Genomic DNA, 27,935 nt, shown 5'->3' with positions numbered 1-27,935 from the left:
TTCATGTCTTGAATCATCTTATAGTCCTGATAAACCTAAGACGCTGGATGAAAAATGTTTTCAACTTATTGTAGACATTCTGTTCGAATTCACCACATAACAGCCTAACCATACCTATCGTGGCGTACATCAAGTATAAAAAACCTTCATAGAATCACTCTTCAGAGTGCCTCTTCGAAATGTCTGCTAGGGTCCTGACTATTGTCCGAAAAGTTGGACGTGCAAACGGAACCGCATGCCAGCAGCTCTTCATCAGAGAAATGACACGTGAAGGACACGTCCGAGACGGCAAGGCTGGTCTTACTCCTCTCTCGCAAATCATACTGACCAGCTCGTCGAAAAAAGTGAATTTGTTATCTTCGTATGGCCTTCTTCGAGAAAATATTTCCCAAATCACGATGCCAAAACTGTAGACGAGATCAATGACGTCATATACAAATATGAATATATATTTTTTAATATTTGAAAGTTTACCTGTAGACATCAACCGACGCCCCGTATGCTTGTTTTTTCAGCAGCTCGGGTGCCTTCCAAAGACTCGTCCCGAGGTGAAAACTCATCTTCTTATAACGAGTGAACAGCAAGGGAAGTCGTTCGTCGTCGGGCCCCCAATCTTCTCTATGCATATAATGCATTCTCTCCTCTTCACCGTCCACGCCCGATTTCAACAGTCGTCTTGCCGTGCCAAAGTCGCTCACTTTCACAACCCAATTTTGACTGACGAGCAAGTTAGCCGCTTTTAGATCGCGATGAATGCGCGGCGGACTCAATTCGTGCAGAAACTGCATTCCCTTTGCTGAGTCTAAACAGAAGCCGAGCTGCTGCTCAACAGTGAGCGAAATGGAAGAATCCATGAGAACCCCGTGAAGGGACCCCCTCTTTACGTACTCCGTAACCAGAAACAGATTCCCCTTTTGAATGGACGGGAATTTCCCATCGTTTCCGTCATGATCCTTTCGAAAGGATCCGGCACCAAGAAAGAGAACGATGTTGGGATGACGTAAGTTCCTAAAATAAATGAATTCAAAGATGTCATTTAATTTCAATTTCGCGGATATAGGGATCGAGACCTCCTCCTTACCTCATGAAGTCAATTTCCTGTTGAAACTGCTGCTGTGAATTTGAAACAAAAAGCCGCTCGTTTTCGTTGAGAATTTTCACGGCAACTTCCATTTCCCTATACTCGGCGAGCCACACTTCGCCAAAGCCGCCTTTGCCTACTCTCCTCGATTCCACAAAGTTCACCTCGTCGTCTTCGATTCGCCAACCGTCGAGAAGATTAACAATGACGTCTTCCTTTTCTCGCAAGTCCTTCGCATCCCGTCGCGCTCGTTTGACATACTGAACAATTTTATAGATGAGCGTAGTCACGGCAACGGCAACAAGAAGCGAGGCGACGAAGACGAGTAGAGGCCAAAAGCTTCCACACGTGTTTCCCGAGAAGGGAAAGATGCATTCGCACTTGTATTCAACGTTCGGTCGAAGAACTGTGCACTTGCCCCCGTAACTGCATATTCCGCTGCACACCGAGCAGTCGTCGGCGCTAGTCGATCCGCTCGAGTTCGTACGGAAGAACAAGCTGCATCGATCGCAACTTGGGCCGCTCTCTGAGCTATAGTATCCAACTTCGCACGCTCGACAACCGTTTGTAAAAAAATCGCCCTCTTCTCCCGTATTGCAGCCCGGTTGTATAGTGAAAACGTCTCCTGATATTTTACTCTCGTTGTCGATGCCGCCATAGATGACGATGTGGTCGCTGTCTAGGAGAACCATTCCGTGGAGATACCGAGGTATGGCATCAAGGGCTAAGTGCATTTTCCACGTTTGGGTGACGAGATCGTACGAGAAAAGTCGATCCGAAACACGACTCTTATCGCATATACTGATCAGGATGTGTTGGTAGCTGTCTCGTTGAAGAGGGTGCGTTTGGCATCCACCGTAGATTATCATTTGCCGACTTCTTGTGACGGCCGTATGATGACGTAGACGCAATTGGTTTTTGTAGTCGAAGTCTGTTGTGTAATGAATTCGCTTCCACGGCCCAGAGGACAGAGTGAACTGCCAAAGATCGTCGAGCGTCTTCTGCTCGTCACTTCCTCCAAATACTAGAATTTGTTTTCTCTGGCTGCTATCTATTAGAACGGCTGTGTGCCCAAATCGCGGTGCCACGTCGTCGCACTTGCCCATGTATGTCCACGCTATTTTTTCGTCAATAATGCGAGGCGGCGACTGGGTCCAATTAAGGCTCCACATATCGTTACTCGGCGTATATCTATGGTACTTGTCCATTCGTTCTTGCCGAATCCCACCGAATACTATCATTGACGCCTGGTCAATGAGAACAGCTGAGTGGTAAGCGCGATGCGGCGGCCACGTTAGATCTCGAGTTGCCCGAGAAATCGTTTTACTGTAGAACGATTCCGGACAGACGAAGACGAGATAGCTCGATGTTTGCCTCTGATAGATGCCGCCATAGATGAGGAAACAGCTTGTTTTCTGCGTCGAAGTGCCGATGCTGATGCCAACAGACGAGTGTCCCCCCAAAGAACGAAAGGTGCTAAACCCGACTGGAAAGGCGAGTTCATAAGCACAAAAGGCGCAATTTGCCGGCAGATACTTTTCCCATCTGTAAACGCCGCGACTCAAACCAGAGGTATCTATGTCGAGACGCCACGAGCTGCCGTCGAGGATTCCTTCTGTGTTGGGTTTCGTCACTTGTGAAAAACCTCCGTATACGTAGATGCATTTTCCATTGCTTGAAAGTGTGAGCGAGTGTCCGGCAAGGGAACCCAAGTTGTCGTTAGCAGTTGGGAGTAACTCCCAGTGATACTGCTTTGAATCGCCCGTAAGACACATCAACGTGTCATCGACGGACGACGTTGATTCGGGAAGATGGCTGTAGCGAACCGCCATCGCTTTTCTTCTAATATTTAGAACAGGACTTTCGTTGAAAAAAATCCCATTTAATCCGGCTGGAAGTCCAGGTAGCACTCTTGAGTACTTTGGTATAACTTCAATCCAGCTGCCTCCGCTAACGTTCTCAAGCGAAAATCGATAAATGATTATTGCGGGAGCCTCGTAATGCAATTTGCGCTTGCCACAGTCATTCGTTAACGTTAATAGAACCCAATCGTAGAACTGATTATAGTTGAACAGTCCTGACTGCCCGACGACTTGACGCGTAGTGATTATGTCTGGCAATTTCAGCCAAACATTCTCGACGACGTCTAGTACGTATCCCTTGTCGGACCAAGTCAGCATACAATTTTTGCCACCCAAAATTATCATGTATCGATCAGCTACTGCCACGGCACTGTGAAAGGCCTTTCCAAATGGATTCTCATTCAAAGTCGTTATTTCCGACCATTGGTCTTCGTCAACGTCGTAAACGAACAGATCGCTAAAGAGAGAAGTTTTTACTTCCCCGGCCTCAGCCATTCCTCCCCAAACTAGAAGCTTGTTTTGAATTGCTACTGCTGAGTATCCAAACCGATTAGGATGAGGGAAATTAGCACCTTTTCGCCAGGTCAGTGAGTTGAAAGTCGAGTCAGTTGAACTAGTTTCTAGACGCCACGTCGTTGTGTTTTCTTTACCTCTGAATATTCCCAGAAAGACGACAGGTTTTCCTTTTGCTTTCGGGAACGACGTCGCTGTTTGGATTGCATTCTCTGGTGGAGAGCCTTTTTCGGAGTTAATAGGAATGGTGAGCCACGACTGTGCGGATGGGTCAAAAAAGTAAAGGCCACCAACGGAGAATTTTGCAGATATGTAACTTTGCTGATCCGGTCTACGCCCTTCTGTGATTAATAGAATCGATTTATCTTCAGATACTGTCAAAATTGCGGTTATGCTGTGCGGAACTGGTCGCTCAGACGATTGCAAAAGCAATTTTTTCCAACGATTTTGTTGTTCGCGTTTAGTAATAACTAAACTAATAAAGAGCAGCGTCACCGCAAGCTGTATTAAACACTTGGCATGAGACGGCAGCATAACTTCCTCGCTCCAACTCCACTGGAAACTTTACCATCAAAAAGCAGTTGCTAATTAATTAATGAATACGTGTTGGGAAGTTTTGACCTTCTTCAATTATAGTAATTAAACTGACATAGGTCATTGTTATCAGGTAACATTGGTTTCTGTTTCAGAACCTTAATTAAGGAGTCACGTTCAGGGCTGTTGCGCCAGTACTAACCGTCTCAAACGGGAACAGCCTTTGTGGTTTGCAGCTTGATTAGTCACGAAGAAGAGCGCTAAATTTGATTAGCAGTGATTGCAAGTGTCTCAATGTGTCTCATCTCAATACAATGTACCTCAATCGCTTTGGTGAGACGCTTATATTACGCAATATCGTCAAGCTAGAAAACCTCAAAGATCGACGGCAGCAATTTTTAAAGTACGACATCGCATTAAGACTTGTAGTTTCTCCAAATAATGTTTAGTGGTCCTTGCACATCTTGGAGAATTCCTAGCCGTCTCAGACGGCAGACGGTCTCTTAGGGACAACTAGAGAGGGAGGGGGTCCCCGGCTGTTGGGACATGCAGCCTGAAAATATAGCACTGTCTTACCCTTCCGTAATGCTGCCGGAAAACAAAACAGAAAGCCTAGACCAGAGACCTCTTGTGAAGGGCAGATCGAAGGCTGGACGTTGAGAGTCACGTGACATCGACTAGAGTTCCCGGTGTGAGAATGTCCAGCTGCAGAACTCTCGTTCTCATTTTTCTATGGTCCACGACGTTTGCAACGGAGTTCTTTGTTGCTCTGGATGGCATCGACAGTAATCCAGGCACAGCATCGAAGCCTTGGCGTCACGTCCAGCACGCAGTGAGCATTCTTCGTCCAGGAGACATTTGCACCATCCGCCAAGGCCGCTACTACGAAACCAACATCACCCTCGAAAATATCCAGGGTAACGCTCAAAATCCGATTACTTTTCGCGCTCTTCCGAACGAAACGGTCTCATTCGACGGCACAGCGGAAATTCCGGCGAAAAATTGGCAAAATCACGAGGGAAAAATTTACGTCAACAAACTCGATTTCGACATCTGGCAGCTGTTCGTCGACTCGAAAATGCAGACGAACGCTCGCTGGCCAGACGCCCACTTCGAAGACCTTTCGATATTTGATTACACGCAATGGGGTTTTTCGGCACATAATTCGACGTACGATGTCGAATCTGGCAAAGGGGTCATGAACGATAACGGTACCCAAAACTTGGCTAAGTCGGGTCTAAATGTGACTGGTGCTATGGCTCTACTCAACATTGGGAGCTGGGAAACGTACACGGGACGCGTTGATTATCATTCAACGGGATCCAATACGTTTTCGTACAGCGTTCGTGCCAGACCGAAGAATATCGCTTTTGGTCCGTCCAATTGTCGCTATTATCTAGAAGATAAGTTAGAGTTTTTGGATTCGCCGACCGAGTGGTTTTATGACGTTGATACGCGAGAGCTTTACTTGTGGACGTTGAAAGGGGATAATCCAGAAAATCACGACGTTCGAGGTAAAGTGTCGACGTATGCTTTTCAAATCACGGGAAATTCTTCTTACGTTACTCTATCGAATTTGGAATTTTTTGCGACGACAATTCGAGCTGTTGGTAAAGTGAGTGGAATAACGTTAGACTCGCTGAACTTTACGTATCCTTCTTATACTCGTCGCATGCTTCAAGACGATTCCCTGCCAGAAATGACGAAACTCGAAATTGAAGGAAGTTTCAATCGCGAGGCTGGAAATTTTACCGTGTTCAATTGCACGTGGCAATATGCCGACGGTCAGACGATGTCACACAGAGGCGTCGGTAGCATTTTTGAAAATAACCTTTGGCGTTACAACGATTTCTCGTGCGTTGGCGATGGAATGCTGTTTGGATCGAACGGTGCGAGAGATCACTTTATCCGCAATACTGTTCACAGCAACGGGCCTAGTGAAGGGTTCAACCCCGGTAGTGGAGACCCGAGTCTCGGAATTTTGGGAGCGGCTGAAATTCGACTGAATGAATTCTACGATCAAAAGCATCTTCAGAACGACGGTTCTCAAGTACAGGTAAATTACTAATCAATTTCTTTAATTATTATTAAGAAATATATTTTTCAATGTGTTTTATTATGTGTTTTATAGGTCAACGTGGCAGCTCAGAACGGTACTATCATTGAGTACAATTGGTCGCATGATACCCGCAAGTGGGGACTACGTTTCGATCGCGAAATGAAAGTAGGAGCCCCGTGGGGTTACAACGCTACGGTTCGCTACAACGTCGTTTGGAACACGAGCGGTATAATGATAAAAGGCGACTACCACCACGTGACAAGCAATCTAGCCTTCGATAACATTTTCGACGATCGTGAACCGCCGGAAACAAACAAACCCGATCTGCTACTGCTCGGCTATCCGGGCGGCGGCCAAAAGGGAGAAAACGTTCACACAGTAACAGAAAATAACATATTAAAGATGGGTGCATGCGAAGCGAAGAACACGCCGCCATCGAACTGCACCCACATACCGGGAATCTATAAGATGAACGTTATAGGGCCCGTTCGTCGACGTTTACGCGATCCCGATAATCTCGACTTTCGTCCTCTAAACGAGTCGGAAAACGCGGGTCCCTACGGAAAGGAGTCGTTCGGACACGGGGGAGTCTATTGGATTCCCGGGCGCGTTCGAGTGGGAGCGTCGAGGCCCGTGCCGCCCGACGGGAGCGTTACGTCGCGATGCGGCGGGGATCTCATGTGGTTGGGCGGCTACGACGCGAAGGAGCACGATTTGTATTTGGGAACCGATGCGACGGCTGTCGAATTGGCTGGGCTTACGTCGGCTTTGTATCGCGGGAAGCTCGATGGGCCGAGTAACGTTTTTACGGTGAAGGAGGGTTTTAAGGCCGGTCAAGTTTATTATTGGAGGGTCGACGCTGTTCGCGGAGACGGGGCGACCGTTCGCGGTTCGGTGTGGATGTTTCGGTGCGGAAATAAAAACCGTTTTTAAAGCGAATTGATTTTTTTGTTCGTATTTTTTTAACCCTGCACTCTCTCGTTTAATACATTGTGGTGGACGGATGCGAAAGTACATCGGGGATAAAGGGGATGCCTCTAAGAGTAAGAAGTAAAGGGATACAAGGGCAGAAAACGGGGTGTCTAGAAATTAATGCATCCACACAAACAAACTCTCACAGATGATATCTAACCTTGAAATATGATCGATCTCTCCAGAGCTGGAAATCAATTCATTTTAAAAAGTATTTCAGAATAAACGCTGTTCTGAAATAAACGAATATAAAAATCACTCGCACTTCTGTTTCTGTACACTATTTGGCAAGTTTACCGACGGAAGCAGTGCTGTAAGATACACAATAGAAAAGAAATAAAATACCAAGTGATAATCAAAAGGAAACCCTATGTGATTTGCTCCCCAGGAAATGCTCCAAGCAAACATTGAGCCCCCAAAAGAAGGAGCCATAGCCCTAAAGAAAATAAATTTATTAATAAAAGAGATCTAAGCTAAAATCGTTAGATAAACATTGCCTGGAGAGAGCTGTCAGCGCCATGGCCAAACCGTTGATGGCACCAGCTTGATATTTTGGCACCGAATTATTAATAAAAATCGCCAACATCACGAAAGCGATACTATTGCAAAATCTCGTCAGCATGAAAGTGACGACGAGCACGGCCCATAGAAGAACAGAGCTAAAAGAACAATGGCAATTCGAAACGCAAATAAGATTGACTTGCTTTTCCATAGAAGGGACAATTGGCGAAAGAGCAACAAAGAAAACGCTCACAGCGCAGGTCAGATAAAACGTCTACATCATAAGAGTTAGTGTGAGAATCGACAGTAAAAATATTCGTTTTTCTACCACTAAAGAGCCTAGTCTCTTCTCCAGCTAAGATTCAATAAGTACACTCTCTTAGGTATAAGCAAATGTACGTACAGTATTAATATACCTTCTGAACGAGAAGAATCTGAGGAATATACAGTATAACTGATATCACTGCTAGAGATATTCCAATTGTTTTTTCATCGAAACCAAGTCCTCCTAGGAAGAAGACAGTGTTGTGCAACTCTCCACGCACTTATTCTATAACCTCTATACGGCTTTGTTGCCATCCACAAGCTCGCCAGTTCGTCAAAACCGATAGCAGAGAACGAGAAGACGCAATACGCCGCTATGGCCAACCTCGCTCCTTTTACCCTACCAAAGGTATGCAAGCAAATCACATAAAATAAATTAATTTATACTTAAGAATACTCCACCAGGACGAGCTCTTTATTGATCGACTTGCCCGTCTTCCCATGAGGAAAAATCGCGTCCATATCCGGCTCCTCTGTGACAAAGACACTTCAAGCTCTGACGAAGATTCGGTGCTGTATACTTCCGTTCTCTCTACTATGCTGACTGATTCATCGCTTATGTCCTCATCGTCACTTTCAGTGTCGTCTTTTCTCTTAGAGCGATACAAGACAACGTGTTCCGCTTTCGAAACGTTGTATGAAGAGCCTCTAAAAATACTAGTAACTTTGCTCGCATATGCCACTTGTCATTCCACGTACCGTTGCTTCAATGTTTTTGGTAGGTAAAAATAAACAATTATAAGAGCGATAGAAGTGAGAAAAACAGATACAGCGGACGGTAGAAAATAAGGAAACGTTTCGAGAAACCCTAGAGGATATTATCTCTACACAGTACATTCCTCGGATTTCAAAGCTCACCTGGAGAAAACACAGCAGGATATTGTCGAACCGGTTCCGCAAGAAGCCCACCAATGGCTGGCCCAACGACAAGGATGCCCACTCCCCAGGCCACTGCAACGTAAGCGAGTCCTTTCGCCTGGTTCGTATTGTCAGAAACGTCCGATGTGGACGCTTTGGCTATGCCTAGTACTCCTGATAAAAATCGATTAATTGGTATAAATCATTATTTAGGTTTCTTGTTTTGACGTACCGTTACTTGCACCGCTTAGCACTCTGGTCACCACTGCCCATGCCAGGCCCGTTGAGGTGTTAGTGAATGCAAACATGAAGGTGAAAATTGCTACTGCACTTCCACTGATGAGAATCGTCAGTCGGCGACTTTTCTTATCTGCAAGAACTCCCCAGAAGTAGCTACAACGGGCAAAATCAATTTTCAATAAAAACTATTACTTATTTGTACCTTCCAAAGAATTGCCCAACAAAAAATGCAGAAGCTACAGCCCCGGCATAGTATCCTGAAAAATGAGAAATATTATCTCAAACAGGTTTTAATTAACATGTATAGTTCGCCAAATCTGGCTATAATCAGAGTAAATGCATTCATTTTCATCACAAACATGTGTATAAGTAATACCGGTGTCTTCTTCTCGTACAAATTTTCCCTCAATTTTAAATTTCTGCATGAAAAATGGCGTGAATCTCAAGACAAATTTCATGTAAGTCTTCCTTACCCTAACCATCCAAGGTGTGAAAGGAAAGATCATAGAAATAGTGGCAGCGGTTGCGACCTATAACATATATAGAGTTATATATGTCTTTGAGTATGAGTTATATATTGCCTCTTCTGAGTCGTCTCTTACCAAAATCGTGCACAAGACTAGAACGACTCGCCAGTTAACGGGTGTAGTGCCTTTTGACTCTGTTTCCATACCAACCCAACTTCCTGGCACGTCTAGCGCTCTGCGCAAAGAGAAGAAAAGTGTTGGTGACTTCGAGGACAAAAGTGTCTTCCATTGATGCTTCTGCACTGCATACAGGGGATCCTAAAACGCTTCTACGGTGAGCTAAAAAACGCTTCTACGGTGAGATGACGCGTCTGTCCTATTTCGTTTGTGCAGGGATACTGGTTTGTGTAGTAGACTGTTTCGAGTAGGCACGCTACGATCCATACCGTCTCTGCAGTCAAATGTTTTCCTGATTATCGTTCCATAGACTGAAGTCACGGATACTAAAAAGAGATCCCTGCTGAAGTACAGTAGACGATAGATATGCAAAAGGCCGAGATGTCTGAGAAAGGCCCGGATAGACGGAATCATGTCTGAAGAAATCATGCTTTGAACATACAAAAACAAAATAAGAACATTTGACTTATAGACACGTACATAGTTATGCTCCCGTGCTAAGTCGCAGCTTGCCCTTCTCTTCCGCCTAGACAATATGGTACAGCTAATTATACGTACATAGCTGTGATCGCGTGCTAAGTCACGCTGACCATGCCATATGGTGAACTAAAGACACGACATGGTTATGCTGTCGTGTCAAATCCCGGCTGACCCTTCTCTTCAGCCACAACCCAATCCGGAGTCACAATTTCAAAGTGTCGTCGTGCTGACGAGCACATCTCACATCTGCACTTGGCCTACGTACAACAACGCGTCCGCCTAGAGCTGGCCACATGGTAACTAACTACACGTGGTAAGTCACACGGCTGACCAAACTTTTCGCCTAGCAGCTGGCCATATGGTACACGTAAATAGCTAAGCTTCAGTGCTAAGTCACGCCCGGTTCTCCTCGTCTCCTATATAAGGCTTCCAGAAATCAAGGTCTTTTCAGTTTCAGTTGAGTGAAGATGACCAAGGCCGTTTGCTTCTTTATTCTGTCCGCTCTTTTCGGAGTGTTCCAATGTGCCTCCGTTAGATTTGAATCCTTCGAGATTAAGTGCAGAGACGTCGGCGACTCATGCACTTCCGTGAAGATGAACGGAACTGCCGTTGAGCACAGACCCGACTACTGCTGCGAAGGAATGATCTGCAAAGACACTGGAGAGGGTAACAAGTGCTACAGGCAAGACGACGCTAGCTGTTGGGCTGTTGGAACAGCGTGTGCCTGTTATCCGGTATACAGCTGCGGCAGCTGCTGCAGAGAAGCTAAGTGCGATTGGTCTCCGTGGGCATACTGCAGCCGATAGATCGAACTGCAGGTTGATCTAAGACAACAGTCTTCGTGAAGTTGATGTTCTTTTGTCCCTTTGGCGTTCAGTGTTGAAAAAAATTTCTGCAAACATTTTCGTCTTTTTCATTGTATCAAACTACAGTGTATAGGTTATCCAGCATAAATCGTGCTGCGAACCTCGCTCGAGGGCGCGCCGCCTCGATCAACGTCACTGGCTTCCCGGATAGAGTTCGCCTTGTTTGCTCCGTTTGCTCTTCGTCGTCGTTTTCTCGCCTCTATCTTGGCAGACTCACTGTGATCTCAGCCGCGCTTTTCGAACTTCAAAGGACCCCGCCTCGATCCATGATGCCCGTTCGATTGTCGTTCCCTAGACCTCTTTCCCGAACTTCTTTTGAAAAGATGAGCCGTCTAGGGTTGCTGAAAAGCAAAAGGAGACGAATGCGAGGAACAAAAGAAGAACGCTGTGGTGCCTTAGTTACGTCACTGGCTTCCCGGATACGGTTCACAATGTTTGAAGGCAATCGACATACTACTTAGTTCCGCAAAACAACCCCTGGACAGTAAATCATACAAAAGAGATCATGCTTAGATACAAAAAAAAGAGGGTAAAACATGCCTAGTAATAGTTACGGTGATTCTCATAAAGTATTCACACGAAATATCCACTGCATGTTGGCAGAGCCCAAGAGCGATCTGCACGTCAGAAACGAGTTTTGCAACAACTAATCTAAAACATAGAAAACAATTGGCATTTTTCAGCAATTTCGTCTTGTCCCAGCTCCTTCAGAACATCTCCCAGCTCAGTGTCTGCAAATGCCATCAGAGATCGACCCCACACTTTCAACATTTGCTTTGCATGTCCTGATGCTTCAGCTTCTATGTTCTCCAACGTTTGAACATCAAGACCGAGTCTTTCACCCACATTTAGCCATAACTGTTCCTCGTCTAGAGAAACGCAGAGACGCTTGTACAATACAACAGGAAGGCGGTTTATGTGAAAGAGAGGGAATATGACAAGGTCTCGAAGACTGTCTGTCACGTCATTTCCGTGACTGTTTTTTGTTTTCAACTCAAAGTCAACTTCAGTTGGGCGGCCTGAAATGATTTCCTTTACACGCTTAAAATTATGCGCAACTGGAGTATCAACCCTTGCCTCCAGTTCAGTTCGACTTAGATAGTGCTTTACTACGCAACTACCAGGGCTTTTAGTATCAACCACTGTCATCACTTGGTCTCTCAATTCTCGAAGAGTACGCCAGCAACATTGTTCGCTTTCGTCTGACCCTCTTACTATCACATCAATAAAATGGCCGTTGCCTTTCAGTTCAACAAGACACTCAACTTGGCAACATTCTTCTGACTTCTCCAAGAACAACCCATTATTCCACATTACAGCATTTTGGGCATACCTGTTTTGAAAACAGGGAAAGACACTTGGATTAAATATTTCTTCAATGTCAGCACACTCGAGTCGCCTCCCAATATAGATTTTATTAGAAGGTCCATCCAGCCACAAGTCTGGAGGCCGAGTAGACGTCAGCAGCGCTGGAAATAGTACAGTCTCGTCGTCTCCAGCCACTCTATGGCAAAGATTAAGAGTCGTGCACAGCGTAATAGCAGATTCTTTGTCTTGCAAGTCCAACAACGCTTGCAGTTTTGTAGCCCTCATTTTTGCTTCGCCTTCCATTAGATCCTTCAGGATAGGTTCTATAATTTTTGAGTACACGAGGAATGGGGTCATAACAAAATGGCTACTAGCAGTACGAACCTAACAAAAATCAATGAAGCACTATATTGTGCAAAACTCGTTCAGGCTCTCACCGTTGTCACCATGTCCAATTCTTCGAGAAGCTCTAACATTTTTTGGCAGTCTGAAACCGTCAAGTCCAGCTGCTTGCCAAGAATATCAAGAATCATTGAGACAGTAGGCCAAGTAGAAACTGAATTTAGATGAGAGACAATTTCACTTGCAAACGTATTCACGAGAACAGGAACTTGGCAGCAGATCTAAAGCAATTGATGATTTTAATACAAGAATTAATACCTAAAAATGTATCACCTTTCTACATCGGTCTTTCTCAAAACGCTTAAGAGTGCCTAAAAGGCTTGCCATGTCTTCTGGATGAGGATCAAAGCAATTCAAGATTATGACATCCTCACAAACTGAAAACTGAGCGCTGTACAAGCTTTGTAAGTCCTCGGTCAGTTTCATCAACTGTTCCTCCTCTCCAGATGTCTCCTTGCTGCTACTATGAACAACAAGCTGAACTATGACCTGCTCGGAACAGAGGTTCGAGAGGCTTAGAAAGCTTTTGGCAGTTGATAACCACTGTTTAGCTTCCTCCAGCATTTTCAAATAGTTTTCTGATTTTTCAACAACAAGAAGCAAGGCATGAAGAAAGTTCAGTTTAAGAGAAAACATTTCTAAACTTTGCCGGTCGGATCCTGTGTCACAATAAACCCATTTTTCATCTGGTTTAGATTCTCGTTTCTTTAACATGTCAAACAAAGCCTTTCTTCCGCCTTTAACAGAGCCAAAAGCAGACAGAGCAAAAAAGCAAGGTTCTGAAGCTGCCAATACGGCACATTTGGGAAGATGTTGTTTTTTCTACGTAATAAAATGAGGTTAAAAACTCCTTCGCATTTATAAAAACCTCTATTTCGCAAAGAACTCTTCGAACGCTTCCGAAAGCTTCTTGAGATGGCTTGCGACCGTTCTATTAGCGAGAAAAACATAAATAAAATGTGCAAATCAAATAAAAAAGAAACAAACGTGTTTTAGTAGTATCAATGGAGAAAGCCTCTGTAAGAAAATCTTCGGAATAGCCAGACTGTTTTCTTTCCACCATCTTCTTGCACAACAGTGCAAAACTGTGTCTCCGCTCTATAAAAGCTTCAAATAAGTAAACAGAGTCTTAATAATGAACACAAGACCTGATTAGCAACGTCGATAAGAGAGAAAGATGTTCTGCAATCCCTTGCAGGCACGGACACAAGATTCTGAAAAAAATTATCAATACCAAAGTCCTACAAACTTGCTGTGTTTTGACCAAGTGAACGGAAAGTTTTTACTAATATTCTTTACGCTGCACACCGTCGCTAATTAAGTTTTCCCACATGCAAAGAGAACACATGCATAACGTTTGCCAACCGACCTCATCGCTTATATTAACTTCTGCTCCTCTTTCAGGCAGAGCTGATGAACCTTCTGAGTGACCTTTAGAACAAGCAAGTTGACCGTCCTAAACAAAAATTGAGAAAAAGATAATAGACTGACAATTTACTTACAACTGAGAGCAAATTGTCCATGCCTGTATGCTTTAAAAGCCAAACAAAGCAGTCCTCTCTGCTTGAAAAGAATGCACACACGTGCAAACCACTGTTGCCATCCTAGAGTTTATTGCAAAAATAGGGAAAATATGCTAAAACGTTCTACAGAAACCTTGTCTCTAGCAGTCATTCTGCAATTAGCTTTGCTCAGAACAATCAGAGTATCTAAGTCACCGCTCGCGCAAGCACAAAGAAAAGCCGTCCAACCGATCTTAATAATTTGAAAATATTTCTTCACGCAAAGAGAAAATACTGCATAATATTTGCTAACCTACCTCATCGCTTATTTCAATTTCTGCCCCCTTTTCAAGTAAAGCCGATGCGACGTTTGAGTGGCCAAAACGACAAGCATAATGTAGAGCAGTTCGACGGTGCTAAACAGATAAACGCAAATGTTGTATAAAATAGAATGACAGCACAATTACACTTCCAAGCGAATTGACTCCTACGCCAGCATGCTTTAAAAGCCAAAAAACGCACTTATTGCCGTTTGAAAAGAGTGCACACAGATGCAAACCACTGTCGCCATACTATAGGTAAGTATGAAAAATGACAACAATATAAATATCAATATTCTCTCCAGAAAACCTTGTTTGTGGTCGTCATTTCGCATTTAGCTTTGCTTAGAACAATCAGAGTATTAAGGTCACCGCTTGCGCAAGCACAAAGAAAAGCAGTCCAATCGTTCTGTGAAATATACTCCATACAAAGAGGGCATATTGCAAAATGCTTGCCTACTAGAACCTCGTCACGTATTTCAACTTTTGCTCCTCCTTCAAGTAAAGCTGAGGCGACTTTCGAGTGACCATTACGACAAGCATAATGTAGAGCTGTTTGACCGTACTATAAACGGATAGGCGTAAAAATTGTGCATGTAAAATAGATGACAGTACGTTTACACGTTCGCGCAAATTGACGTCTATGTCTGCATGCTTTAGAAGCCAAACGACGCACTCCTCACTGTCTGAAGCTAAGGCACACACATGCAAACCACTGTTGCCATCCTAAATTTAATTTCAAAAATGACAACCTAAAAATCCTCTCCTATACAGAATACCTTGTCTGTAGTATTCATTGTGCACTTAGCTTCGCGTAGAATAATCAGATTATCTATGCTACCGCTCACGCAAGCACAAAGAAAAGCAGTCCAATTGACCTTTTATAAACATTTCTCTATACAAAGAAAATACGTCGCATAATTTTCAGCTTACAACATCGCTTATTTCAACGTCGGCTCCTTTTTTTAGTAAAGCTGAAGCGACTTTTGACTGACCTTCACGACAAGCGCAATGTAGAGCAGTTAAGCAGTCCTAAACATGCAGAAATCGGATAAAACCGCGGTAGTGATGCATTGAGAGGACGCCTCGATAATTGGCTTTCTTATATGAACTATTTTTCGCCCCAAATATACAAAGAATGGCTCTACAAAGAGGAGCTAAATAGACTAACAGCTAGTGTTAAATTTCTAATAATCACTTTATCAGAAACAGCATTGAACAAAGTATCAATGAATGCTTTTTTAGCACTAGGAAACATGTCACTTGCTATTTGACTTATTGATGTATAGGATACAAAGCAAATTAACGCATTCACTTACCGCTAACGCTGACTTTTAATTTTAAATTCAGTTTTAGCAATATCATGGTAGCAGAACGTCTATTCTGCCATAATCAAAAACGACATGCAAGACTCTGTCTCACAAGGTTTTTGCTGCCTTAGAATTAGAAGAATCCGTACAGAAAATACCTGATTTTGTTTATTCACATCGCAGCCCCACTCGCACAAAAGTTTCAGTATTTCCAAATTGCCATTATTGGATGCAAACATAAGTGAGGTATTTCCGTGCTACAAGTTAGCTATCAGTTTTCAACTAAAACAAGTAGAAGAATTTTGCTATAACCTCATCAGCACTTTCAACGTTGGCTCCTATACCCAGAAGAAACGCAACAAGATTAGTGTGATTTTCTTTTGCTGCATGGCATAATGGCGATAAGCCATGCTACAAAAGCGTTTCAAAAAAAAAGCTAGCTATAAACAAGTAAATCTACCTGCCCAGTTTCATCAATATCCTTTATTAATCCTTCGTAGTAGAGGAACGCTGCTGCGCGCACCTTTCCATTAATGCAGCAACAGTGCAAACAGTTGTTTCCAAACTAAAATTGTAAGCATCTATAAGAGGAAAGACAAAACAGTTTACGCACATCATTTGGTCTTGCAAAACTGCAGCCATTCTCTTGAAGATATTTTAGCACAGCGACGTTGCCACCAAGGGCTCCAAAACATCCAGTTGCCGTTTTACCCTAATCAAAAAAAGTCAAAATAAAAGTCCCTGTTGTTTGCAGAAAATGCTAACATTATACTTACGGCATCGCCTAAGTAATACTCGCCAATTTGTTCAACTAGGAAAATATTCCCACTAAGACACGCCATTTGAAAGGCATTGCAGCCATTCTATTTAAAATCAGTTAGCGCTATTAAACCACAACGGAAACAAGATTTACCGCATTAAAGAAAACACTCGGCGACCATTTCACAAGAACTGTGCTACTGCTTTCAACTTTATAAAAGACATCGGCTCCAGCTAGTATTAGCGACTTGACAATAGGAAGGCTTCCCCTATAAGCTCCTAGAATCAGAGGACTAGCGCCCAACTGTTTGTAAAAAAAGAGTTATTGAACAGAATCAAGCAATATCTACATTACGCTGTTTTTCATATTGACATTAGCCCTGTACTCAATCAGTACATCCACTCCAACTTCATTACCAATCAAACAAGCGTAGTGAAGAGCACTTGATGCACACTACAGTACGCGCTTTCTAACTAACATAAACAAAACCGCGAGATTTTACCTGAATTCCCCAATTATAAAATCCTCCTTTATGCACAGCATCTGGATCAGCTCCCATTTCCAAAAGAGCTCTGAGAAGAGATGGCTTATTTGATTTAACTGCAGCAATAAGTGCAAAAGCATCGATTCTCTGACCAGCTGTAGAAAAAACTATTATGATTCCTGATCGGTTGTTGCTTCTATTTTAATTAAGCGTTCATTCGTTACCTTCTCGAGGAAAGTCATCGTGATATTGGCTGGCTTTCCCAACGTCCAATATCCAGCAGGGCAAGCAACCAATGGTGAACCTTATCTCTTTCAAAGATGAAAATTGATACTGAAGGCATGCAGCAAACGCTTGCTGTAACTTCTCGTCGTCAAAAAACTCAACCAAAAATTCAATGTCTTTGCAAAATATTTGAGCAACAAATTCTTCCCAATCAGAATCGGTGTCGACTCTGCGAATCTTATTTCGAAATTTGGGAAAAATGCTCAGAAGTAGCCTCAAGAAAGAATCACTTTTCCGGCCAAACTCCGAAGCAGGCATTCTGATCAGAGCGACTTTGACATTTACAACACTATCAGATGTAATGATAAGGCTGTTTTCCGATTTAAAGCTGTCGTCAAGGTTTAGAAGTTTAAGGTGAAAATTAGTTTTCAAATGAATTCTGAAAAGCTTTCCTAAAGCTTCGTCTATCAAAAGACTTTCGTCGCGGTAGCCACGAGAAACAAAAACTGTGACTGTGTCTCGTTTCAACAAACCCTCCGGCGGTCGAACTAGAGCAACCTCGGTTTTTCTTGGCAAAGCTACGTCTTGCTGAGCTTGTGTAGAAGGAGTCATTAACGGATCTGATCTAAATTTCTTTGATGTCTCCCACGGTTGGAAACCAGGAAGAGGAGCATCCGTGCTCTTTCGTTTGCGTGCATTTGAACGAGAAGAACGGTATTCATCAGTAGTATCAAGGTCATTAGGAATAGGTGCCAGTGCTTTTGTCGGTTTGGTTTCTAAGCTTCCGGCACCCATAGCCGTTTGCATGAATTCCTGCTCCTTTGCAGAAAGAAGAGACGCTAACTCTTTGCATGACTCGCATTCCTTCAACACGGAAAGAAAGCCCCTGTAGGAATTCTCTGAGGTTATCATGAGGCAATTGATAATCAGATAGCGAGTTTTTTCTTCACGAGTTGGCTTGCTTTGAATTGCATCATACTCCTGACGTGAAATCAGATACTTGGCAAACAGCACATCAAGAATGCTGTCCACCTTTAATCTCCGTATGAGCTCTGGCAGGCATGGCCGCACGTACTTTTCCCATGGATCAGGCCTGGTAGTCATAGCAGAAAAATTGAAAGAACTTATAAACAGAAATGAGAAGGACAACTATACTGAACTTCTCCCTCATTTTTTCTTATGCAACAGCATTTGTATGACAAAAATAAAAAACAAATTCGCCTCCAAATGGTATTTCGCGCAGGAACACAGGCTTATAGTTAAAAGGTCAACGCGACAAGCATACGGTTTCAGCAAAAATTATATTAGAGGATGCCAGGTGACGTCACATGACATCATTTACAACCCTGTAACAGAGACACGCATCTCCAACTGTACTTTTTCTAGTGAACTCTACGGTAGCCTAGCCCACACTGTACCTCGAAAAAAAAATCGATTAGACACTTCCTCAATTATACCAGTACAGTAGTGTGACGCCTGTAAGCTATACCTACCAGAATCGGTAACTGAGTCCAAAACTTGCAAAGATATCGAAAAAAACGCGGAGAGTTCGAAGCGGTTACTTTCCCAAAAACAGTATCACGTGAAGGAGTCGGAGTGATCCAGTGCATCACGCGTACGTAGAGCGTAATTCGAGCCGTGTAGCGTACGTCGCTGAAAAGCAAAAAAGGGGGTCGAATGCGACACACAGGCCAGACACGGGGCTGCGTATATAGTTACGTCACTGCCTCCCGGATAACGTTCGCTCGTGAATCGCGACTGGACGTTTGACGATTTCTCTCCGACTCGCGATCATTTTTCGACGTTTTGGTATCTTGCCTCTATTCACCTGGGACTAGTGTGATCTCGGCCGCGCTATTTCAAGTGTTGAGAAGGGACCGATGGAGACACCGTAGACATTGTCACGGTGACTGATCTAAGCCCTGTCATACGCGCATTTGAAAAGACTACTAGACACGTAAAACGTTTCAAAAGAACGAAAAAAGTACAAGCCTATTTGCAAAGGAAGCTCCAATGTTATGATGTCATTCTTTTTGTCACAAAAATTCAGGTAACATCGGCAGTGCTGCATGCACTGATTAGTACAGTGTAGTACTCCGAGAAGATTCCGTAAATAAAGCTGTCTGCTCATCGACTAAAGACGTTCTGCTTGTGTCCCTTGCAAAAGACCGACTCCGTACTTTGCAGCAACGCATATGGATAAGTTGGCTCAGCTTTCTCAGAAATGACTTTGAGAAGAAGGTGTAGAGAAATGGATTCACAAGCGAAATCAGTGGCACGGTAATAATAGTTGCAGTATACAAGGCTCTAACATTCCTGTTATCTGCGAACGAACTGTAATTTTCACGATGGCTCATGGCATAGCCATCCCAAGCAAAAAGAAACAAGATCAAAATTCCATTTACAAGCATGATAACCGAAAGTCGAAATCGCAACTGATTGTAAAACCTCTCATTTCTTTCAGTCTCAACTGACAAGTGCCTTCTCTTTCGAAATAAATGAATCAGAATAACGGCATAGGCAATGATACTCAGAAAAACCAACGACGAGCTCACGGAAATGAAAAGAACATCGGAAGTCTTGTGAGTGCCGTAGGGTCCGTCGGTCGAAGCGGACCAACAAGAATTCCAATTAATCGTCTTATTATTTTCATCTGTAAACAGTTCGTCGAAGTACCTTTTAGCCGTGAATCCAGTGTACAACGCCATCAAGAGCCATTCCAAACAGACAAGAGAAATAATCAAAAATTTCATTATATCTTGCCTGATACTGAAACAATTGCACAGCTCTTTCAACTCAACGAGTGCCACAGTTACCAAAATGAGGGAGTTCATCTTACTTGACAAGTGAAAAATCAAGTAGCCGATGAAGCAAAGGCTCGAAAGAACGGTGTCCACAGCTTGACACCAACTGTTAGACGTCAGCAGCGCCGCGAGGAAAAACATCTTTGCTGCGGCAATAGCACAATCGGCTACAGCTAGATTTACTATGAGAAAGGAGACGATTGATCCTCTTCTCTGTTTGCACCTCCACGCAATGACAGCCGCATTGCAGATGACCGAAAGCGCACACATTATACAAACCGTTAAGCTGATCCACCTATTTGTTACGCTTTTATATGTTAGCCACGAGAAGAATTGCTGCGATGTATTGGGCGACGGAAACCGGACAAAGACGCTCTCGTTCGCGCACTGAGATGAAGGGAACATATCAGACTTTTACGATCCGGGCTCGTGCAGAAACAGAGATCTTGACACTGACGTGACACTTGTGCTGTGGTTTTTGAGGCTACTGTAGAAGACTTGAAATTAAAACAGACGTGGGATTTTCGGTCTAATTTTCTGTGTGACGCAACGACGCTGACGTCACTGCGCGATGCTGGCCAGAGCCCTAGATAAATCATGCTTTATCTAGGGCTCTGATGCTGGCTAGATTACTAGGCGAGAGAGAGTCGCAAAAACGTGTAGATATCCTTTTCTGGCAGTCTTTATCTAATTTTGTGCACATCAAGTTTGGACAAAACACACATATTAGAACAGACCGGCATCAAACTGACTTTAATTAAATCGTAAATAAAGCTGTATAGGCCGGCATATTCATGCACGGATAGTGTCCCAATACCAATGTAAAAGACCCAGCTACCCACATGTACCCTCCTACTCTCGGAGTCACTCGGGTGCCGGGGCGATAAATCCCATATCGCCCCTCTTGGACCACTTATATCTCGACCTCGTAAATAAAACCGTTGCAAAGCGCTAGATCGGTGTGCAGAGTCCTCCATGCGGAGGTAGGAGCGCGTTTTAGGGTAGGTAGTTCAAATTCACTCTTTTTACTTTTTTACGAGGAGTTGCTATATATAACGGTAATGACTCAATTAATCAATTAGTATAACCGCCCAAGGTGGGTTATGGACCCATAACCGCCCTAGCATAAGCCGCCCTAGGGAGGTTATGGACCTCCCTAGGGCGGTTTACCGCTCTGATCCTCCATACGGATGAGAGAGAGCGAAGTCGCCAATCGTTAACACAACAGGAGGAGGTGCTTTGTGCTATATCTATAGTGCATGTGTCGGGCTCTCGCAACCTCCTTCGGATGTCCTTTCCGACCGTTTTCACGCACAGTTCATTCCTACATGCGGGTTCCAGTCTCTCTGTCAAAGGCCATCGATTAAAATTTGGAGCTGCACGAATGAATCACCTCTACCTGACAAAAGCGCTCAGCATAGAGCTTTTACAATCACTATCGTTATTGGATTTCGAAGACGTGCATGGACAAATTCAAGGTCGATACTTTCACGAACAAAAGGTGCAATCCGCGACCGGCTTCACGTGATTTTTGGTACTGATCGCGCTCCATATCCAAGGAGCCCCTCCAAGCGACCGATACGTTTTGATTCGTATCCTGCAATATCTTTCCTGTAAGCGTGCCTCACGCTATACTCGAAAGTTGTCTAATTTTGAGCAGGGTTACGGAATTGTCATTTTGTCGCGATCGGTTTTCGATAGATTTGCAGTGCGGTACATGCCCGACAGCGTATGAAGCAAGTCCGGCGATTTTAGCACGACTAACACGGTGGGCGAGTTTATTGTTTTAGGTGTGGGCGTCGTTGGCTGCTCTTCAAAGAATTTTCCTAAAGAAGATTCTTCGGACAATAACGATTGCCTCACTGCTGAGCGCAACCGTCGATTGTCCCCTTTTCCTGGCCACTGTTCCGGCCGTTCAATCGACTCGCTCTCTTTGGCTATTCAATAATAGCTTTATTGACGTCAAGCCCGTCACCCTCTAATACCTCCTGACGTCACTACACAGGAAATCCGTTTCTATAAATCGTCCACAACAAGGAGGAGCGTAAGAATAGCGTTGTGAGCAACAAAGATTCAAAACGTGTGTCTGGCTTTTTCTAAATCAGCGCAGGTTGTCCCTTGGTTGTGTAGAAGAGATAGATCCTAGCACGGATCTTAGGAGATAGTCAAGTGGTGACGCTATGCGCGCGCTAACACGGAGAGAGTCTTACAAGAGTTTGTCTGCATGTGCTAAATCCAGCAGCTTGGTGGTTCGCCGCTTCAAGGTTCTCTTTCGTAAGGCTAAAAAGAACGTTGTCTCAAACACAAGCTTTACAGGAAGTGTAACTAAGGCGGAGGGCGCGAGTGCTATTTCCCGTGGTTCTCGTCACACTCCCGAAAGATGTATTTTGATTGCAAAGGGGGATTTCACACAGCCAATAACGACTTGATCAACTGGACTCGGGCCACTCGTCCTTGCCGGATCATACGGATGAGCGAAGGAGGAGGTGCTTTGTGCTATCTATAGTGCACGTGTCGGGCTCTCGCAACCTCCTTCGGATGTCCTTTCCGACCGTTTTCACGCACTTTGTCCTTTCCAACCATTGAGACACTAATAATTCTACTGCAGTATTTCATTAGCGGCGCTGGTTTTCCCACTTCATCCAATTAATCCTTCTCCGCTTCCTTTGAATTTTGCGCAGTTAGTACCACAACGGAGAAATGTTTCTTTGTCTCCATTTTGCTAGCTAGCTCTCCTTAAGATTTTAATGAAAAGCCGTGTTAATTGACAGTTGCTTTAGCTGGCGTGATATTTTGGACGGTATGTACAGCGTAGCTCCTGCATTTACAGTAGTGCATGCACCAATAGCATAGCGTAATATTTAAAATCAATAACGGTCGTTTGACTGTTTGCTACTGCTGAAGTGGTACAGTAGGAGAATATTTCGTTTTCGGAACAATTCTCTATGCTTATAGTGCAGCAATCGTTGCAATTCAACGCTTTCTGCATCGATTGGCTAATTGAATAAAAGAATTTTTAGCGAAAGAAGATCTCAGAGTTTCTTTCTTTTATCTTGAAGCAGCGAAAGTCAGTCCTTTCTCAAGTTTATAGCTTTAGCTTTGCAGTTGTGGTGCTGGCAGGAATATTGACGCAGAACTAAATGTTCTTTTCTTCGTCATGAACTTGATCAGTCGAAGGCAGCCTATCTAGTCTAGAAATAGAGTAAGTAATGTAGTAGCATACGAAGCTACTGTATAGTCATCATGCGTTTGCTAGCTGTCTCGCGTTTAAAAGACTTTTTTGAGTCTTCAATGGGAATTGGAATGTCACTAGCCTGACTAAGTTGACAGTCAAATACCGATATTGCGCGACGACGCTTTCCAAGGAGCACAACAGGCATCATCTCTGGTAGAGAATTTATCATTGACCTGGCAACGCTACGGTATGAAGAGGAGGTGAGCTTAATTATTTACTAGCTTCATGCTAGCTTTAGTACTTGCTTGACGTGCAAAGTATAGCTTAATTAACTCCATCGCTTACCTGCATGATTTCGCTCGGCGACCGGGTTCTATGCACTTGCTAGCTTCGTGGCCGGGACTTATGCTCCTCAGTAGAGATGCCGATGCTAGCATTATTCTAATGTGAGTCCCGAACAAATTTTTGCCGATGTCTTATTGTAAAGCACAAAATTGCGAAGAAACTTTCTCGATGACAGTGCCAATGCCATCGGTACTGTATGTAGCCCTAGTCCCCAAAGCAAAGCCAAGTGGCTAAAATAGAGTGGAGGTCAAACAGGATAGAAACAATACGTTCAAAGTCCTGTCGACACTTTGTTTCCGCTCTTCACGCGGGCATGGGTCACGCATACACGTATTGACGGGCTGTATTTAGGTCGGGCTCGGAGCAGGCGAATACAGAGGACCTTGCTCCGGTTAGTCTAACCGGTACGCGACTGCCGAGAGCCTGCGATGATTTTGTCTGATCAAACGAATATATTCTGTTCCGTAGTTCTGCCATGACGCAGTTTAGAGAGCTAATTGTAGTCATGAGCGGATTTCTAAATTCTGCGTGCCGGTGTCGCGTTTGTGGCTTATCTGTTAATTATGTATTCACTCTAACGTGACGCAAGTTTGCTTATGCACGCATGATGAAGACTTAGTATAAAGGGGGCTCGCACTTGCAACAGTTTCACATTTCTCCGTTTGGCTCTGACGTGGTAACGAAATGCTAATGTCGCTCTTTGTTGCATGGTTCCTTGCCGTTCTATATAATATTGAGCCTCTTAGATGCGCTTCCCTGGGTAATTCATCACTGAGAAAAGAAAGCAAATAGCGTTGCATGTTTTTCGTTGCAGAAAAGACGAGTTCTTTTCTTTCCGGCGCCTTTGTGAAAACCATTATCAACGGCGTTCAGGAATTCAATCCGAACGTTGGAAACGTTTCTGTCACAGGCGTCGAAGGCAAATGCAGCAAAGGTACTTTATATGCAAAGCGATATGTTCGCTAACGCTTTAATTTAAGCGTTTCTCGAATCGTCGGGCGTCATTTATCTTGTGCCACAATGTCTGCAGCAAAAATCTCGTCAGCTTTCATTTCCTGTGGTCTCCTTCAAGGACTCTTCCCTATCCTTTGGGATGGGCCACTCGGTTGAGGGTCAAGTAGGCGTTGCGAAGGCCATAGCACTACAACGCGGCTGGCTGAAAGTGGAATTGTGGACGGAAAGCGACGACGGTAATTAGAAGTTTATATCATTTCAACGTTTACTGGTACGTTTTATCTAGACTATCTTACTCAGTTGCGGGGTATTGAAGTGTCCAAAGTTCAATCTCTAACTACTAATAGGATTCTGCGTGGAAGTGAGAGTAACGTCATTGTCGTTCACTGTTCTAGCGAATCCTGCTTTCGCACTTTGAGAACTGTGAGATAAATTTTTTCACTATTAGCTATGTATCAATTATAATTAACTCTTGCAACTATTTCCTTTGTAGATTCTATCGAAGTGGAGGGGCTCAAATTCTTGGATTTTTACCGAAGACATTACCAGAAAAGTATTTACGTTTAGCTGTAGTATAACGTCTTAGATATTGGGTTGCGTTTAGTTTCTGTACCACGGCGACGTGAGGCGACTCCTGCCGCCTGACGTTCATGCATTGGGAATTTTCAGAGCGTTTTCTGAGAACGGCACAAAGCAGGAGTGGCTCCATCGCTGGTCTCGAACGTGCCATCTTCTGGCGCAATGCTCCGAAGACATGTACGAGACAACGTTGGTAAACTAGCTCTCTCGCGGTTGACACTTTTGATTCTTGATGCTTAATTAGCCAAACGCTGCCTATCTGTACGACGGACTTCTACTCCTGAATCGTCTAATGCTGTTGAACCAATCAGACGTCAATCCCGAGACTCTCAGGATTCATGCTAGTCAAGTACGTGTTTTATCTATAAGTATATAGGAAAATTAGTCTGTTTTCTTTATTCTTAAGCTTGACGGTGTAGCGGTTGGAGGACATATTCGATTTGATACTCATCTGAACGGCAGAATCCATGACCGGTACGACATAATAGCCCTATCCAGTCTTTTCGCCTCGAAGGTTTGAACGCATTGCATATTATTAGTATTCACAAAGAAGGAGTCGCTTTGTTTCTTAGATCGGCGTCTATAGTAGGGGAGAACTACTCGACTCTTCCGTAGAGAAACGAAGCCGGCGAAGCGTGCCAAGTCTTAAACAGTGTCTTGAAGCATTTCGTCGGAACAATTCGCGCTATCATTTTCGCATTGTAACAATCAATGTTAGTCCAAAAGTTATAGGGAGCGTCCGAGCCCTCGTAATCTTCAGTGATTATGTATTAGGAACCTCCTTTTTTGTTTCACAATCCCAACGTTTCAGGCGCTTTGGCCTTCAGAGGAATAATAGTTGACTTGCTAGAGGAGCTCAAAGACAGAATGAACTTTACGTACGATCTTTACATTGAAAAAAGCGGCTTGTACGGAGATTTCACCGAAGACGTCAATGGATTTCTGACAGACGCTTCGGGGCTTATGGGTGAAATTTATAACTGCGTAAGAAAGTTCTATCACGCACGCATCCAAATAATATTCCCGCTCTGCATGTTTTTTCTGTTTTTCAGAGGTACGATTTAGCATTTGGACCGCTTGCAATTACCTCTCATCGTATGAAGTACGTCGAATTCACGAAGCCGTGGATGGACTACGGGCTCGCTCTCCTCACGGCTAAGCCTCGCCCGGCGCAGACGAACTATTTTGCGTTTTTGGGACCCTTCTCGACGACGTCGTGGCTGTTCGCTCTCGTTTGCGTTGTAGTCGTCAGTCTCGCGTTTCCCCTTCTGCAGACAATAACTCCGCTGTATTTTCAAAAGAATCGCGATGGCGACGACAATGACGAGAAGGCAAATCGGGGCGTCGTGCGCATCTTTCTGCACAAACTCTACGATTCGTTTTGGTTCTTCCTGACAACGGCCTTACAGACGGGTCCGGAAGGAGCCAACTTCCTTCCGGCGAGAATTCTCTTCGGCTTCTGGTACTTCTTCATTCTCATCGTCGTCGCGACGTATACGGCGAACTTGGCCGCTTTTCTCACGTTCCAACGTTTGACGTCGAGCATATCGTCGGCGCAAGAGCTGGCAACGCAATCCGACGTTCCGTATGGCACGGTGAAATCATCGTCCGTCGAAGAGTTCTTTGCATCGTCGGCCATGGAACCGTTCCAGACAATGGGAAAATATATGAAAGCCACGCCAAATCTATCGCCCGTTTCGAACAGCGAAAGAGGACTGGAGCGAGCTCGAGGAACCGATCCAGCCAATCAGTACGTTTTCATTTGGGACTTACCCATTCTGCAGTATTTCGCCTCTCAGCGGCCGTGCGACGTTCACATAGTCGGTCGATCATTCAACAGGCAAGGCTACGGGATTGCGATGCCAAAGAATATGCCGTACCGCGACGATTTCTCTTTAAATGTGATGAAACTTCGAAGTAGCGGCTGGCTGGAAAATGCGACGTCTCACTGGCTCGATACGGGCCAGTGCGGAGATAGCAACACCGATTCGTCCAATCAGGGTCAAGTGGATGTATCACATCTGCTCGGAGTATTTGTTTTCTTGGCTGTGGGAGTTTTCGTCGCTTTTTCTGTGGCTATTTTGCAGAGGGCGCTGTTTCAAAAGAGATTGAAGAAGAGGAAGGAAGATGTACGTTAGTTTGGTTCTAATTTTTTAATTGAACTAATTCTATATAGGATACCGTTTCTTGCAAGAGCACCAGAAAACAAACAACTCAAAAGTCTGAAAATGTCAAGATAAGTGTAGTGTAGTTGGCCACGCCTAATCTCACATCAAAGAGTACAGTACTGTAGAACTAGTAAGAAACATGCAACAGCATCATGATGGTACTGTACCACATATATAGGCGTCTTCGAACGCTTCCTTAATCTGTCAATTATGCTGGCTTTTCTTCTTTGCGCTTTGTTTTCTTTACGTCGCCTCTTTGCAGAGAACTAAATTCTATATCTAGCTATATGTTCCTTGATTTCCTTAGCAGGGGTAGGCCTGCGATATATGGCCGGATTATGATGTTGATCCCCTCCCTAGATCCGCCAGTGGAAGACAAAGCTGTCCTCTAGCGCGAAGCGTCATTGGCTTTGAACCCGCAATTTCCCCACAGGGGTTGAGGGGGTTGCAACCTCCCCTTTGAAATATCTAAGGAGAATTATAGGTTTCCTCCATGCGAAGAACTTTTAGAATAAAGTCAGTCTTACGTATCATTTAGTTCTTTTTATAGACTATTTCACTAAAAAACTGTCTTTAAGAAAATTTTGAACGACCACGCTCACTTTCAAAAGCGGAAGCTAGTCCTACTCGGAAAAGTAGTTGGGCCATTTAAATGCGTTTTAGGC

General features: G+C 44.1%; 6 protein-coding genes across 15 annotated transcripts; 2 read left to right on the top strand and 4 right to left on the bottom strand.

Annotated features, from left to right (window-relative positions):
- Positions 1-34: 34 nt before the first annotated feature.
- Positions 35-4,668, bottom strand: LOC136184411 (uncharacterized). 4 transcript variants are annotated; one of them, XM_065971305.1, is made up of 7 exons: positions 4,567-4,668; positions 4,311-4,503; positions 4,193-4,250; positions 4,060-4,136; positions 1,082-4,011; positions 475-1,008; positions 35-407 (listed from the first exon to the last, which is right to left on the bottom strand). In XM_065971305.1, exons 5-7 carry the CDS (start codon positions 3,988-3,990, stop codon positions 155-157), a joined length of 3,696 nt encoding a protein of 1,231 aa, XP_065827377.1. In that variant the 5' UTR covers positions 3,991-4,011; positions 4,060-4,136; positions 4,193-4,250; positions 4,311-4,503; positions 4,567-4,668; the 3' UTR covers positions 35-154. The 4 variants fall into 4 exon arrangements, with proteins under 4 accessions (XP_065827377.1, XP_065827378.1, XP_065827375.1 ...); XM_065971306.1 differs by having other exon boundaries at positions 1,082-4,018; positions 4,078-4,136; XM_065971303.1 differs by having other exon boundaries at positions 1,082-4,136.
- Positions 4,669-4,687: 19 nt separating this feature from the next.
- On the top strand, positions 4,688-7,065 carry LOC136184409 (uncharacterized). The gene is made up of 2 exons (XM_065971299.1): positions 4,688-6,046; positions 6,122-7,065. Exons 1-2 carry the CDS (start codon positions 4,688-4,690, stop codon positions 6,980-6,982), a joined length of 2,220 nt encoding a protein of 739 aa, XP_065827371.1. The 3' UTR covers positions 6,983-7,065.
- A 136-nt stretch (positions 7,066-7,201) lies between these two features.
- Positions 7,202-9,981, bottom strand: LOC136184410 (uncharacterized). Of its 3 annotated transcripts, XM_065971302.1 has the most exons (16): positions 9,858-9,981; positions 9,547-9,646; positions 9,418-9,474; positions 9,321-9,363; positions 9,147-9,201; positions 8,937-9,097; positions 8,705-8,878; positions 8,546-8,654; positions 8,368-8,494; positions 8,234-8,319; positions 8,080-8,186; positions 7,939-8,030; positions 7,851-7,877; positions 7,726-7,796; positions 7,519-7,680; positions 7,202-7,457 (listed from the first exon to the last, which is right to left on the bottom strand). In XM_065971302.1, exons 2-16 carry the CDS (start codon positions 9,613-9,615, stop codon positions 7,277-7,279), a joined length of 1,521 nt encoding a protein of 506 aa, XP_065827374.1. In that variant the 5' UTR covers positions 9,616-9,646; positions 9,858-9,981; the 3' UTR covers positions 7,202-7,276. The 3 variants fall into 3 exon arrangements, with proteins under 3 accessions (XP_065827374.1, XP_065827372.1, XP_065827373.1); XM_065971300.1 differs by having other exon boundaries at positions 8,234-8,494; XM_065971301.1 differs by lacking the exon at positions 7,851-7,877 and having other exon boundaries at positions 8,234-8,494.
- A 1,373-nt stretch (positions 9,982-11,354) lies between these two features.
- Positions 11,355-18,939, bottom strand: LOC136184640 (uncharacterized). Of its 2 annotated transcripts, none has more exons than XM_065971558.1 (26): positions 18,739-18,939; positions 17,245-18,338; positions 17,039-17,187; positions 16,891-16,989; positions 16,690-16,839; positions 16,553-16,639; positions 16,390-16,488; positions 16,237-16,341; positions 16,089-16,187; positions 15,935-16,033; positions 15,400-15,498; positions 15,246-15,344; positions 15,088-15,192; positions 14,933-15,031; positions 14,777-14,875; positions 14,614-14,718; positions 14,464-14,562; positions 14,301-14,399; positions 14,147-14,248; positions 14,014-14,100; positions 13,793-13,858; positions 13,632-13,742; positions 13,513-13,575; positions 12,918-13,466; positions 12,680-12,865; positions 11,355-12,626 (listed from the first exon to the last, which is right to left on the bottom strand). In XM_065971558.1, the coding sequence occupies exons 2-26, from the start codon at positions 18,155-18,157 to the stop codon at positions 11,586-11,588; spliced, it is 4,809 nt and encodes a 1,602-aa protein (XP_065827630.1). In that variant the 5' UTR covers positions 18,158-18,338; positions 18,739-18,939; the 3' UTR covers positions 11,355-11,585. The 2 variants fall into 2 exon arrangements, with proteins under 2 accessions (XP_065827630.1, XP_065827631.1); XM_065971559.1 differs by having other exon boundaries at positions 15,082-15,192; positions 17,039-17,175.
- Positions 18,940-19,171: 232 nt separating this feature from the next.
- Positions 19,172-22,480, bottom strand: LOC136184507 (uncharacterized). 3 transcript variants are annotated; one of them, XM_065971414.1, is made up of 3 exons: positions 22,260-22,480; positions 21,449-22,202; positions 19,172-21,395 (listed from the first exon to the last, which is right to left on the bottom strand). In XM_065971414.1, exon 3 carries the CDS (start codon positions 20,452-20,454, stop codon positions 19,324-19,326), a length of 1,131 nt encoding a protein of 376 aa, XP_065827486.1. In that variant the 5' UTR covers positions 20,455-21,395; positions 21,449-22,202; positions 22,260-22,480; the 3' UTR covers positions 19,172-19,323. The 3 variants fall into 3 exon arrangements, with proteins under 3 accessions (XP_065827486.1, XP_065827488.1, XP_065827487.1); XM_065971416.1 differs by having other exon boundaries at positions 21,449-22,191; XM_065971415.1 differs by having other exon boundaries at positions 19,172-22,202.
- LOC136184506 (glutamate receptor 1-like) lies at positions 22,171-27,500 on the top strand. 2 transcript variants are annotated; one of them, XM_065971413.1, is made up of 14 exons: positions 22,171-23,116; positions 23,170-23,251; positions 23,306-23,484; positions 24,384-24,503; positions 24,550-24,759; positions 24,810-24,946; positions 25,017-25,076; positions 25,128-25,295; positions 25,347-25,451; positions 25,509-25,616; positions 25,675-25,815; positions 25,877-26,086; positions 26,155-27,231; positions 27,279-27,500. In XM_065971413.1, the coding sequence occupies exons 5-14, from the start codon at positions 24,663-24,665 to the stop codon at positions 27,351-27,353; spliced, it is 2,178 nt and encodes a 725-aa protein (XP_065827485.1). In that variant the 5' UTR covers positions 22,171-23,116; positions 23,170-23,251; positions 23,306-23,484; positions 24,384-24,503; positions 24,550-24,662; the 3' UTR covers positions 27,354-27,500. The 2 variants fall into 2 exon arrangements, with proteins under 2 accessions (XP_065827485.1, XP_065827483.1); XM_065971411.1 differs by lacking the exons at positions 22,171-23,116; positions 23,170-23,251; positions 23,306-23,484 and adding an exon at positions 24,137-24,329.
- Positions 27,501-27,935: the final 435 nt, after the last annotated feature.

Source organism: Oscarella lobularis, chromosome 3 (assembly GCF_947507565.1).
Source record: "Oscarella lobularis chromosome 3, ooOscLobu1.1, whole genome shotgun sequence".
In the NCBI taxonomy this organism is placed as follows: domain Eukaryota; kingdom Metazoa; phylum Porifera; class Homoscleromorpha; order Homosclerophorida; family Oscarellidae; genus Oscarella; species Oscarella lobularis.
The sequence above is the reverse complement of the archived record's forward strand: the minus strand, read 5'-3'. Positions and strand labels throughout refer to the sequence as shown.